Source organism: Arachis ipaensis, chromosome B9, assembly GCF_059453495.1.
Source record: "Arachis ipaensis isolate K30076 ecotype BB chromosome B9, ASM5945349v1, whole genome shotgun sequence".
In the NCBI taxonomy this organism is placed as follows: Eukaryota; Viridiplantae; Streptophyta; class Magnoliopsida; order Fabales; family Fabaceae; genus Arachis; species Arachis ipaensis.
In genome coordinates, this window is record NC_142444.1 from 5,040,335 (window position 1) to 5,055,632 (window position 15,298).

General features: G+C 33.6%; 1 protein-coding gene across 1 annotated transcript; it reads left to right on the forward strand.

Annotated features, from left to right (window-relative positions):
- The first annotated feature begins 5,564 nt into the window (after positions 1 to 5,564).
- AHP4 (HPT phosphotransmitter 4) lies at positions 5,565 to 7,948 on the forward strand. The gene is made up of 6 exons (XM_088500121.1): positions 5,565 to 5,713; positions 6,157 to 6,287; positions 6,444 to 6,515; positions 6,876 to 6,947; positions 7,134 to 7,206; positions 7,372 to 7,948. Exons 1-6 carry the CDS (start codon positions 5,654 to 5,656, stop codon positions 7,417 to 7,419), a joined length of 456 nt encoding a protein of 151 aa, XP_088356247.1. The 5' UTR covers positions 5,565 to 5,653; the 3' UTR covers positions 7,420 to 7,948.
- The last annotated feature ends 7,350 nt before the right edge of the window (positions 7,949 to 15,298 follow it).

The window sequence follows — 15,298 nt, forward strand, 5'->3', positions numbered from 1 at the left end:
TATGTGGTGCCAAATAGGCATTTAGAGAGCTTGGCAAATAAACACTCCCGTTGTAGAATTTGTAAGACCATCTCAAGGTGTTGTAGGTGCAACGCCCAAGAGAAACTATAAACCAAAACATCATCGAAGAATACAAGTACAAACTTCCATAAGTGAGGCCGAAAGACATCATTCATCAAATGTTGGAAGGTCGCTGGGGCATTGGTAAGTCTAAACGGCATTACAAGCCACTCGTAAAGGCCTTGGTGGGTGCGAAAGGCTGTCTTGTGCCTATCCTCGGGTGTAACCAAGATTTGATGATACCCGGATCTTAAATCACGTTTAGAAAAAATAGTGGCACCAAATAGTTCATCAAGCAACTCATCCACAGTTGGGATTGGGAAGCTGTCTTTGATAGTAATGTTATTCAAAGCTCTATAGTCAGTATAAAAATGCCATGTTTCATCTTTCTTTTTTACCAATAGAATTGGAGAAGAAAATGGGCTCTTACTGGGTTGAATGATTCCCTCCTCCAACATTTGCTTCACCATCAGTTCAATTTGATTCTTTTGGCTATGAGGATACCGGTATGACCACACCTTGACCGGTTCGGCACCCTTAGTCAGAGGAATCGAATGATCATGCACCCATTGTGGAGGCAGTCCCTTGGACTGAGCAAAAAGTGTGCCATAAGTGTGGAGAAGGATGGCTAATTCTGGGTCCAACCCTTCCAGAAGCTGTAAAAGTGTTTCCGCTGTCTCATCACTTTACTGAAGCTGAACCGTGAATGCCTCTGATATGGCGTCGGTGTTGACCAATCGCCTAATATGGTGAAATTGAGCTTGAGACAGGGCAGAAGAAGTCTCACCCTGCACTGTCGCAAATTGTCCCTCATGCCAAAAATGAAGAAAAGCAGCGTCGTAATCCACAATATGAGCTCGTAGGGTCTTAAACCACGGGGTGCCAATCACCAAATCTCCTCTCGTAGGGGTCGGCTACTACGGCAGTGTAGGTAGTAACAGAGGCAGAGTGCTGCAGGGTGGTGGTCGCGACGGTGTCGTATGCTGTGGCGAAGCAAGAGGGGGGCCTATAGTTAGAAGGGTCGTGCGTGTTCCTTATGGTGGACGAGAATTTGTCCTCATACAAGTGCGCAAGACTGACCGCTCGCATCAAGGATGGGGGGCACTGTGCCTTTACTTCGCGGTGAATATCCACCCACAATCCACTGATAAAACAATCACGTAGTGCATCCTGAGGTTCGATGCTAGATCGATTCGCCAATGAAACAAATTCGGCATAATAATCGGACACGGAGCTGTGTTGTTGAAGCTTAAATAAGAGTTCTCGCGGGGACTCAAAGAGAGAGGGTCCAAATTTGATCTCAATGTCACACTTGAGCTGAGCCCATGATTGGAAAGGAGCTGAGCGTTGAGCCATTTGAAACCACGACACTGCCATGCCGGTCATGTGCATTGCAGCGAGACCGACTTGCTCTTCCACCAGAACTCGAAAGAAATCGAAGTATTGGTCGACAGAAAATATCCAGTTTAGCGCATCCGTTCCATCAAATTTTGGGAGATCAAAGCTCACCCTTCTGCACGGCTGTAGTTGTCCTTGGTGATGATCGGCTCTGGAGTACGAGCCTTGCGGGGAGTCACACACGACGAAATGACCGCGATTCGGATTAGAGAGGAGTTGGGTGAGAAAGGACTGGATCGCTTCTAGCTTCAGATACGTAGCCTCTGTGGCGCGCGCGCGTTCAACTCTACCCTCCTCGGTGGCCGCTTCGATCATCTGATACAAACGCCTGATGTCAGCCTCCATACTCTTCATACGAGTATTGTCGGCCATGATCAATGAGAGTACCAAATGGAAGGGTAAAGATCTCGTGGTATTAATTAAGAGAGTATGAAAGCCTCATAGAAGAGTATTACAAGAACCATTGAGTGCTAATAGCAATGAAACAGTATAAAAGAAGGCAAGAAAAAGCATAATCAGTAGTATAAGGGAGGCCACGTAGATAGTGTTAAGGGAAGAGAGAATTATTGATGCGCATCCATTGTCACAGCAACACCTGAATGATGGAAGAAAAGAGGAATGAAGAAGCAATATTCAGAAAGGAAAAAGAAGTCAGAGAAGAAATTTTAGAGGGAGAGAGCAATACCACTCAACGCTGTCTCACATAGCCTTTTAACTTTCTATTTAAGGTTCTCTCTCTTTCATGCCTTTTCTACGATCCTTTTGTTGCAAATCAATTGCCATATGTCCTACCTCAGTAACTAACTCTTTTCCTGATGATAGCGGCTTGTCATTTTGGCCACAACTATCATCATTGCTTGCCTCAACCATTCTTCTACTATTATTCTTCGTTACAGATTCTACAAAAGTAAATTAAATAAATAGAGTTAAGGACTTTTTAGAGATGCTAGTGTGTATTTAACGCAACTGTAAAAATTGAATTAAGTAGCATCATCAGAATTTGGGGTTAGGCAATCATTCACTTCACAAAAATTAAAGTGGATTGGTAGATTTCTAGATTTGAGTTTGAATAATATGGATTATGGAGGAACAATCACATAAACTTTGAATGCTCTTTAAATTAGTGAAAGACTCGATTCTTTTGCTTTTTCAAAAGTAGTTTATAAAAGTTAACTTTTAAAAGTTATAGTATTTATATTTGGTAAATTAAATTAAAAATAATTTTTAATAAATATAAATAACAACAAGTGTATTTAATAGTTGATACAATAACTTTTAAAATTTAAAAATATTATAATAAATATTAATATAAGAATTAAATTTGAATATTAATTAATGTACAGAATTATATTAGATTTTTTAATTTTGATAAGTACAAACCAACTTTAAAAAGTTTCCTTTTAAACACTTTTAAAAATACCCTTAATTTTTAAAAATTGCAAACATAATCACATAAACATTTTAATTTACTAAACGTAAAAGAGATACTTATACTTTTAAAAAATACAAGTACAAAAAATTTTACAAAACTAAGCCTTATTAGATTACTAGGTTTTTTTAATTTTCAATATAATAAAAGTTAGAATTAGCTAGGTATTTCTTCCGTTTTAAAATAATTGTCCCGTCACTTTTTGAAAGATTTATTTTATTATATTGTTTTAAGAGATATATACAATTGATACTATGGTGGTTGTGTCACTTAATTAATATATTGATTAATTATTTGAGTTCTTCTCAAGACCAACACATATTTATATGCAAAAAAGTGACAACCTTTTGAAAAACTTATCCATGTGTAGTTAAAAGATGACTTTTAAAATGCTCATCATTTTGAAATACGAGTAGATAGAGTTCTTCATCCTGCCCTACCTCACCGGTGCTTATTTCGCGGCGGTTGCTTTAATCTTGTAGTAAGAAATGGGAGATAATAGATCAACCACTAGAACAAACTAGTTAGAATGAAAACGCATATAGGAAACAAAACTAATACCTATACGGTGCCATATAAGATAAGTACATAAAAAATCGAGTAAAATTTTGAAAGCTAGGATTGTAGTTCCTCCATAATAGCTAAAATTAAGTGAAATTTTACTATAAAACTTAGCAATAAGTATAGGAAAAGTTTCGGAGCTAGTAATTTTTTAAAAAATTGGCCAATATTTAACTATAAAAAAAATTGAATGATTTTATACTATTAAATTTAATCTTACATTATTAAAAATATTATTAATGACTAATTAATGATTACAAAACATAAAAATTGCTAGCTCCTAACACTTCTGGTAAGTATATATGAATTAAATGGCGAATACTATTGTGTTTTTTTTCCCCCTTGGTGAACAATACTAATGTGTTTTAGATGAATCAGAAAGTTAGAGTATAAGTGGGTTGGACTATTCCATAAAAATTTATAATTCTACTCATTTTATTAAATAGGTTAAATTTGAATTTTTTTATAAAGTATTAGTTAAAAAGAATATGTCATGGGTTAAAAAAAGTATATAAAACTCCTTGGATTAGTTCGTCAAAATATTTTTTTATAAAAATAAATTATTATTAGTTTAGACTTTCAACTATTCACTTATATTAAATACAAAATAAAACTAAAAAGAATCAATAACTAAGACTAATTTAAATTGTAGTTTTGGTTCAAAAAAAAAAAAAGATTATGAAGTGTAAATATGGTTATAACATATGACTAACATTTGATATATAAATAAATTATGTTTTACAAACTATGAATTATAAATTTTAAAATGCATTTAATGTCAATTTAGATTTTTTAAATTTATTATTTTGAGTTTCAATTTATGAATCAGGCTTTTTAAATAGGTTTATGGGTTTGTTAGACTTTAAATAAACCGGGATCCAATCTGGAACATGAGTCAGATTCGTCAAAACTAAAATTCGACTCAACTTAGCCTATTTTCACCCCTACAAAGAGTATAGTATTCCTTAAAAAAATATATTATTAAAAGTAATAAATAAAATAGGTTATGCGTTTTTTTTTTTGTAAAAAAATATATTTAGTCTATTTAAAAATTTAAAATAAAAAATATGGTTAAATTAATTAGCAGGTAATTCTTTTAAATTTCAACTACTCGTGTAAAACATAACAAAATGAGAAATTATTATTTGTTTAGTTAATGAAAAGTACAATATTTCTTAGATAAATATTATTTTAGTTCATAGTGTTTGGCCTAAATTCTAATAGTCCTTAACGTTTTAAATGTTCTAGATTAGTTCTAAAAAATTTTAAATAAACTCAATATTGTTCTACTTTTAAATTTGATAAGAATAATTAATGGAGTGAGTAATAAATATTAACAACATTTTTAATTAAATCATATCTTCTTATTTCTACATATTAGAGAAATATAACCAAAATATTTTTGTAACACTTTTTCTTTTTATTCTCTTTTTCGTATAAAACTTTAAACCCTAACAATCAATCATCAATCTCCAAAATCTAAGAAAATTTGTTTATATAAAAAATTGTTGGAGGACCAATTTTATTTATATACTAAAATTAAACGTTATTGCATCTTTAATATGTTAATTGTTTATGTCAAAATTAATAGTAGAATAACATTAAACTCGTTTAAAATTTTTTGAGATTAAAATATAACGTTTGAAACATTAGAGATGAAATTAATATTTAATCTAAATATTAAAAATTAAAATAATATTTTATCCATATTTTTTTAATAAAAAGGGTTTAAAGATGAGTGATATTAAACATATAATTAGAGAGATAATTCCACTAATGGGTACTTTGGATTCAAATTTGCATGGCCATAGAAGTAGATACTCTACCCATAATATAATGAAGTGGGCATTCTCAAATGTCCTAAACAGAATGCATGAAACATTCCTTCTATCAAAATAAATAAATAAAAATGCATGAAACATTCCAATTCCCAATCTAATAAGTAATAACTAATAAGCTAGCCCCACCCCTCAATCATGGAAAAAAGGTAAAGAACAAAAAAAAAAAAACAGAACAAAGTGAATCTTTTTGTCTCTTGCTTCTCTCTCTCTTAGACACATGACTTATATGATGTTTTCCTCTGCTATAAAAACCCCTTCAGTTCCCCACACCTTCCATATCATATCATATCATTACCTAACCCTTCAGAAAATCAAATATAATATATAGTCCTCTGTCTCCTCTCAATTCCCAATTGTTCCTGCAATGGAGAGAAGCCAACCAAGGAGGCAAGTTGCTGCCATGAAACAATCCCTTTTTGATCAGGTTCTTAACATCTATATCTTCTTTTCTTGCATAATCTAATGACTCTGTTTCTATACATATATAATTTATGATAACACATATTAAGTCCCACATTGTCTAAAATTAAAAGTCTGATAGTCTTTATAAGTGTGAGATAATCTTTACTTTTTATGTTAGTTTTTGGAGTAAATTAGACCCACTTGATTTTTTATAACACACCACAATAACATTGGGTTTTTTTTTTTCTAATTCATGCTAAGAGAAACTAAATACAATAATATATAATATGCAATAGAATTTGAGTTAATAATAACAGATAATAATGGAGTCTATCTATCAAACACACAACAAAAAAACATGATTGGAATAACAATGTATAAGAGATCACTAAGAAATTTTATCATAAATATTGTTCTGTTATTAGTTTGAGTTGAATTTTGAACATTAGTTTCGTGTATGTATAGGGATTATTGGATGAACAATTTATCCAGTTGGAAGAGTTATCAGATGATGCTAATCCAAACTTTGTTGAAGAAATTGTCACCCTTTATTATCGTGATTCATCTCGCCTTATCTCAAGCATAGAACAAGCACTGTAAGTTAATTAATTAATAATATTGCTTATATCATTTTCTTAATTATTATCTGCTTTTAAGAAAAATGTATAAAATATATATTATTGTTGTTTCATTATATTCATTCTTGTGCTTATTATTATTATTATTATTATTATTATTATTATTATTATTAGGAAGGAAAGACACACATTGGATTTCAACAAACTGGACACACTTATGCATCAGTTCAAAGGAAGCAGTTCAAGGTAAATTATTGTGCGAAAATATTAGAGAGACAATATTTAAAGTTATCTTATATAACATAATATTCATAATTTCATACATATAACATCTGTAATTATATATTTATTACGTCTAAAATTATATAATTATTTTAGCGACAATTAATGATATTAAATAAGACAAATTTAAGTTATTTGAGCTGATTTTTTAAAATCTCTCAAATATGATTGATTACTATATTTACTATTAGTTATTATAATAAATTAACTAAGTTGATTAATATTAAAAAGTATCATCAAGTACATACTATTGTGTTGGCTTTATCACAACAAAGAATCTTAATCATATAATTAGACTCATTCTTTTTTTGTAATGGTTTGTAGCATCGGAGCCAAAAAGGTGAAAGCAGAGTGCACTCTCTTTAGGGAATATTGTAGGACAGGAAATGCTGAAGGGTAATGTATCTTTCACACAAGTTTCCTATATATCTTATGTTAAGAAAATAATTAGCATTTAATTATTGCTTATATATGCTTTTTTCTAAATTATTTATTATTATATACAAGATATGGCATTTTCCACTTACCTAATTTGTAAATTATCCTAAGTAATAATAGTAATGTTATTGTGTGAATATTCAGATGCATGAAGACCTTCCAACAATTGAAGAAGGAATATGCTTCACTTAGAAAGAAACTTGAAGCTTATTTTCAGGTTAGTATATGTAAGTAGGTTATATGTAAAATATAATATTACTAAAAAAATATCTTGTAATTCATATTGCTAAAAAAATATATTTAAATGAAATATGATTCAAAATAATACCTTACCCATGATATCAATAATTTTTTTTTTTTTTTTTTTTTTTTTTTTTTGCAGTTGGCTAGGCAAGCCGGACCCATGGAGACAGCATGTCGTCCAAAATAAAAACTATCATATTGGGTGTATATTAATAATCAGTCATATGTAAAAATATGTATATCAAAAATATATGAAATAAGATATGTAAATATACATAAATATATAATGACTGGTTTTTAATGTACATATAATATTTTTGAATAAAAAAGAAAAAGATCAATCAAGAAAATCAGGAGATGATAAGGGCAAATGTAATTGGTGAATTTTGTAACAAAAAAGCAAAAAAAAAAAATTCACCAAGAAGCTAAGAGTAGGAAAGTGATGTGGCTCCTCTAGATATTTGGTTTTCCAAATATCAGTTTTGTTTTCGAATGTTGTAGGAATCTTGTGTTGGGTTTTTCTCTCCTTTGTGAGGCCCAAGCCCAACATTTTGAGGGTGTCTCTTGCACCCATTGTGCCACAACCCTAGTTCAGATTTTTGGGGTCATTGAGAGTGAGTGAGAGTAGCCACCAAGTGAGAGAGAAGGGGAAAAACAAAATTCCCGTTTTTGCCCAAAGCAGTAAATTTCAAATATCAGTTTCTCAGTTGTTCACCGTTGGATCGGCTTGAAATTTAAACTGCATGTTCTTATCATCTTGTTCTTCATTCTGGTCGGTGGAGATGTTGATTGGAGATTTGCAGTGAGAGAAATTGGCTTCGCAAGAGAGAAATTAGGTTTCCCGTTTTTACACAGAGCAGCAATTTTGGAACGGCAGTTTCTCATTCTTTCACCGTTGGATCGACGTGAAATTTGAACTGTAGATTCTTCACATCTTGTTCTTCATTCTGGACGGTGGAGATTTTAATTGGAGGTCTACAGAGGGAGAAATTGGCTTCGACAGCAGCTCTGTTTTTTGGGTATATTTCATCTTCTTGCTTTTCATTTGTGAGCTTTGGTGCTTTGATGTTTTGGCTGGTTATATGCACATTTTTGTGCTTTGTTTGAGACTCTCTTGTACCTCATTTGATTATAGTGGAGCTATTTCATTGGTCTGGACGACTCGTGGTTTTTACCTCTTACCTTGAGGGGGTTTTCCACGTTAAAATCTCGGTGTGTTCTTATTATTGCTTTACTTGCTATATTTGCTTGTTATAGTTGCTGCCATATTGTGTTGTGAGTGCTTCCATATTGTTTTTGTGTTGGACATTTGTGTCGTTTCCGCTGCTAGGCTCTTTCATACTGGTATCAGAGCTTGTTGGTATTTTTCTGGGCTTGTGAGTTTGTGAACAATGGAAGCTAATACTAATACTAGTAGGATGATCACTCTTAATGGTCCTAATTATGATTTGTGGAAGTCAAAAATGGAAGATTTGCTTTATGTCAAGAATTTTTATCAACCAGTTTTTGGTACAGAGAAGCCTAATGATAAATCTGATGATGATTGGACTTTGTTGCATAGACAAGTCTGTGGATATATTAGGCAGTGGGTTGACGATAATGTGTTGAACCATATTATTGGAGAGACACATGCTCGGACTCTTTGGATTAAGCTTGAACAGTTGTATGCTCGAAAAACTGGGAATAACAAGATGTTTTTGATTAAGCAGTTGTTGGCTTTGAAGTATACAGATGGGACATCAATGACAGATCACTTGAATAATTTCCAAGGAATTATGAATCAGTTATCTTCCATGGGTATCAAGTTTGATGAAGAGGTTCAAGGATTGTTACTTCTTGGCTCCTTACCAGACTCGTGGGAAATTCTCAGAATGTCATTGTCCAATTCTGCTCCTGATGGTGTAATCTCTATGGATCTTGCCAAGAGCAGTGTTTTGAATGAAGAGATGAGAAGAAAGTCACAAGGTACATCGACTACACATTCAGATGTTCTTGTTTCTGAGTCTAGGGGGAGAAGCAAAAGTCGAGGTCCTAAAGGTAGAGATCAAAGTAGAAGCAAGTCTCGAGGAAAGTATAAGAATATTGAGTGTCATCATTGTGGTCAAAAGGGACATGTGAAGAAATTTTGTTGGCAGCTAAAGAAGGAGAAAGCCAAGGCAAGTAAAGATAAGAGCACAAATAAAGATGATGGTAGCAAGGAAGACAAGGTTAATGTAACTCATGATGATTTTCTTGTTGTTGAAGAGTTTGAATCTGTTAACCTTGTTGATAATAGCACTAGTTGGGTGATTGATAGCGGTGCTTCTATTCATGTTACATCTAGGAGGGATTTGTTTACGTCCTATACTCCTGGTGATTTTGGTGATGTAAAAATGGCTCATCAAGGTGTTGCAAAATGTGTCGGTGTTGGACAGGTTTGCTTGGAAACCTCCAACGGTACCAAGTTGACTTTGAAGCGTGTGAAGCATGTTCCAGATATTCGGTTGAACTTACTTTCTGTTGGTAAGTTGTGTGATGAAGACTTGGATAGCTCATTCTCTCGTGATAGTTGGAAGCTCACCAAGGGTTCCATGGTTGTTGCTAGAGGTACTCGACACTCTACTCTTTATTTAACTCAAGCAAAGATTGTGAAAGATGTTGTTAATGCTGCTGAGTTTGTTGATGAAACTGATTTATGGCATAAGAGATTATGTCATATGAGTGAGAAGGGCATGAATATGTTATCCAAGAGGAATCTTTTATCTGGTTGTAAGGTTGCTTTGCAAAAGTGCAACCATTGCTTTGCTGGGAAACAGAACAGGGTTTCTTTCAAGAGCCACCCACCTTCAAGGAAGTCAGAGATACTTGACTTGGTGCATTCTGATGTATGTGGGCCGATGAAGACAAGAACACTTGGAGGGTCTATCTATTTTGTAACCTTTATTGATGATCATTCTAGGAAATTATGGGTTTACACTTTGAAGACCAAAGATCAAGTTTTGAATGTGTTCAAGCAATTTCAAGCTTCTGTTGAAAGAGAAACTGGGAAGAAGTTGAAATGCATTCGTACTGACAATGGTGGTGAGTACTCAGGTCCATTTGATGCTTATTGTAAAGAGCATGGTATAAGACATCAGAAGACTCCTCCGAAGACTCCTCAGTTGAATGGCTTGGCTGAAAGGATGAACAGAACATTGGTTGAAAGAGTTAGGTGCTTATTGTCACAGTCTGGATTGGCAAAATCCTTTTGGGGTGAAGCTTTGAGCACTGTTGTTCATGTCTTGAACCGAACACCATGTGTTCCCTTGCAATTTGAAGTGCCAGAGAAGGTATGGTCAGGTAAAGATGTTTTTTATGATCATTTAAGAGTCTTTGGATGTAAAGCTTTTGTTCATATTCCTAAAGATGAGAGATCTAAGCTTGATGTAAAGACTAGGCAATGTATTTTTATTGGCTATGGCATGGATGAGTTTGGTTACAGGTTTTATGATCCTGTTAACAAGAAGGTGATTCGGAGTAGAGATGTTGTCTTTGTTGAAGACCAAACATTGAAGGATGTTGATAATGCGGAAAAGCCAATGGTTCAGCCTAGTGATGATTTTTCTGACTTGGATATTACTCCCTCTATGCCTATGGTAGAAGATGGTAGAGTTGAAGCTCAAAATAATGAGCATGATACAAGTGCAGGTGAAGATGGAACAGTTGATCCAATACTTGATGAAGTTGGTGATGATGATCAAGATGAAGAACCAGCTTTAGAAATTCCTGCAAATGCACTTAGAAGGTCTACAAGAGAGAGAAAGCCTTCGTCAAGGTATTCTCCACATGAGTTTGTTTTGTTGACTGATGGGGGAGAACCTGAATGCTTTGGAGAGGCTGTTGAAGATGAAAGCAAAGCTCAATGGCTTGAAGCTATGCAAGAAGAAATGAAGTCCTTGCTTGAGAATGATACCTATGAGTTGGTGAAGCTATCGAAGGGTATGCGAGTTTTGAAGAACAAATGGGTATTCAGAATCAAGAATGAAGAACACAATTCTAAGCCTCGGTATAAGGCTAGATTGGTTGTTAGAGGCTTTAGCCAGAGAAAAGGTGTTGATTATGAGGAGATCTTTTCTCCTGTTGTGAGGATGTCATCCATTCGTGCTGTGCTTGGATTAGCAGCGTCTCTTGATTTGGAGATTGAGCAAATGGATGTGAAGACAGCTTTTCTTCATGGTGATTTAGACAAGGAGATCTACATGGAGCAACCGGAGGGCTTTGTTGTTAAAGGAAAGGAAGATTTTGTGTGCAAGCTTAAGAAGAGTCTTTATGGGTTGAAGCAAGCTCCAAGACAGTGGTACAAGAAGTTTGAATCTGTTATGGGGAAGCATGGTTACCGTAAGACAACTTCAGATCATTGTGTATTTGTGCAAAAATTTTCTGATGATGATTTTATCATTCTTTTGCTTTATGTGGATGATATTTTGATTGTGGGCAAGAATGCTTTGAGGATTAATGAGTTGAAGAAACAGTTGAGTAAGTTCTTTGCTATGAAGGACTTGGGTCCTGCCAAACAAATTTTGGGCATGACTATTACTCGTTATAGAGATTCCAAGAAGCTTTATTTGTCACAGGAGAAGTACATAAAGAAGGTGCTTCAAAGGTTTGGCATGAATGATGCCAAATGTGTTGCTAGTTCTTTTGCTCCTCATTTTAAGTTAAGTACCAAGCAGTGTCCAACCACTGATGAGGAGAAACAAGCAATGGATGAAATTCCTTATGCCTCAGCTGTTGGAAGCTTGATGTATGCTATGGTGTGTACTAGACCAGACATTGCTCATGCAGTTGGTACTGTGAGTCGTTTTCTCTCTAATCCAGGTAAAGAACATTGGAATGCTGTTAAATGGATTATGAGATATCTCAAAGGTACAACTAACTTGAGTTTGAGTTTTGGTGGTGAGAAACCTTTGCTAGTTGGCTTTACTGATGCAGACATGGCAGGAGATATTGATTCTCGAAAGTCTACTTCAGGTTATTTGGTCAAGTTTGCAGGGGGAGCTATTTCATGGCAGTCAAGGCTACAAAAGTGTGTTGCACTTTCTACCACAGAGGCAGAGTTTATTGCAGCAACTGAAGCATGTAAAGAGTTGTTGTGGATGAAGAAGTTTCTTGCAGCACTTGGTTTCAAGCAAGACCGTTATGTGTTGTTGTGTGATAGCCAAAGTGCTATTCATCTTGCCAAGAATTCTACTTTTCATCCAAGATCTAAACACATTGATGTTAGGTATCACTGGATACGGGATGTGTTAGATTCAAAGTTGTTGGAACTTGAGAAAGTTCACACTGATGACAATGGTGCTGATATGATGACAAAAGCATTGTCAAGAGAAAAGTTTGAAACATGTTGTTTGATCGCCGGAATGGCGAGAGCCTCCACCTAGTCGAGAAGGGGGAGATTTGTTGGGTTTTTCTCTCCTTTGTGAGGCCCAAGCCCAACATTTTGAGGGTGTCTCTTGCACCCATTGTGCCACAACCCTAGTTCAGATTTTTGGGGTCATTGAGAGTGAGTGAGAGTAGCCACCAAGTGAGAGAGAAGGGGAAAAACAAAATTCCCGTTTTTGCCCAAAGCAGTAAATTTCAAATATCAGTTTCTCAGTTGTTCACCGTTGGATCGGCTTGAAATTTAAACTGCATGTTCTTATCATCTTGTTCTTCATTCTGGTCGGTGGAGATGTTGATTGGAGATTTGCAGTGAGAGAAATTGGCTTCGCAAGAGAGAAATTAGGTTTCCCGTTTTTACACAGAGCAGCAATTTTGGAACGGCAGTTTCTCATTCTTTCACCGTTGGATCGACGTGAAATTTGAACTGTAGATTCTTCACATCTTGTTCTTCATTCTGGACGGTGGAGATTTTAATTGGAGGTCTACAGAGGGAGAAATTGGCTTCGACAGCAGCTCTGTTTTTTGGGTATATTTCATCTTCTTGCTTTTCATTTGTGAGCTTTGGTGCTTTGATGTTTTGGCTGGTTATATGCACATTTTTGTGCTTTGTTTGAGACTCTCTTGTACCTCATTTGATTATAGTGGAGCTATTTCATTGGTCTGGACGACTCGTGGTTTTTACCTCTTACCTTGAGGGGGTTTTCCACGTTAAAATCTCGGTGTGTTCTTATTATTGCTTTACTTGCTATATTTGCTTGTTATAGTTGCTGCCATATTGTGTTGTGAGTGCTTCCATATTGTTTTTGTGTTGGACATTTGTGTCGTTTCCGCTGCTAGGCTCTTTCATCTTGTTCTTGTACTTTATACTATATTATAATATATATATACATGGTATTATAATGTAATATTATTCCAGCCTGGAAACTATGCTATTGTCATCCGAATACTCTTCAAAGTGATATTTTCTTTCTTCTTTTCTTTTTTGGAGACAAAAATTTCGTATTATTTTTTTTTCTCTTGTTAACGTAATTTCATTGCTTAGAAGTGCAGATCATTTGTAGTATTGTGTTGACTTAACTAAAAACGGCCAAGTCATATAACAGTATTGCAGTAATTTATTGATCCGATAGACGCTTAAATGAAGTTTAGATATGGGATATATTAGTTTTTGGTTTGTTGGGCTGGGAAGATAACATGAACAACAAAAACTATAGTTTTTGTCCAGGTCAGAGTGAACGTGCTTAAAGAATTAACAATTCCAAAAACAAATTAAAGCCCATGAGTATTCATGATCTAATTGTCAAGATACGATTTTGGGAATTATTTTAGCCCAGAGACTAAGCCCAAACTTGGGATGTATTAGGTGTCATCTCGTTCATATTTTATTTTTAATTAATTAATAAAATATTGACATTTTCAATGTAAAAATATTTTATTATAATAATAGAGTCAATTATTATTATTATTATTATTATTATTATTATTATTATTATTATTATTATTATTAGATTTTTTTTTTCCAAAAAATATAGGATACAAGTTAAAAATCCTTAATTATATTTTGTGCTAATTAAGACATATTTAGTTTATTTAATTAATGTTGCTTTCTAGTTTTTTTTATAACTAAATTAACCCTTTAAAATTCATAACAATGTTAAAAGTTAAAACTTTGTTTAGGACAAATAGCTTATAAAAATTTTCCTTTTTCTTATTAATCAAATCCAAAAAAAAAAAAAAAACAGAATAAGATTCAAAATGTGTTTAAATAATAGTGTAAGACATTTGGAAGAATGTACTTTTAAAAGTATTCTTAAAATATTTTGTTTGAATATTAATAAGAATATTTTATAAAAGTACAAATTTATATACAATTATTTTTATATAAAATTGATAATTAAAAATTATTATTTAATATATTTAATGAAATTGTTATCTAATAATTCTTATTTATTAATTTTATATGATGTTAATTGCATATATATTTTCACCATTTACAAAATTCTAACTATTTTTATGAAATATTTTATTTAATTTAAAATGATAATTTAAAATACTCTCTCTCTCTAATGAGAGAAGAAAATCTCAAAAACAGATTTCTTTCTTACAAATTTATTAATAAAAAAAGAAAAATTTTAAAATCAAACTTGTCATAGATAAATTTTTTTATCCTATAAACAAACAAAATATTTTAAAATTGTATATATATATATATATTTCAGTAATTTAATTACATATCATTTAAAGTTGTTCGGAGTGGGTCTACTGCCAAAGTCTATGACTCACGCAATGGTTACTTGTGGTTGTGTAAGCAGCTGTTTGGTTGGGAGGAGAGGGAGAATTGGCTTTGGCTTTGGCGTCAGCTTGTTCCGGAAAAGCATAAGTTTTTGGCTTGGTTGTGTCTTAAGGAGGCTCTTCCTACTGTAAGTTTTCGCTTTAGAAGAGGGATGTCATCATCGAATAGGTGTCCAAGATGTCTTTCTAGCCAGGAATCGGTTATACATTGTATTCGGGATTGTCCAAAAGCTCAGCTTGTCTGGCAAAGGTTGGATATTCCTTGTCATCCTTTGGATTTGAAGAACTGGTTCTTGTATCATAGCAGAGAGCACCCGTTCAAGTTCTTTTCGGGCCTTTGGTGGATATGGCGAGCAAGGAATAACGACATCTTT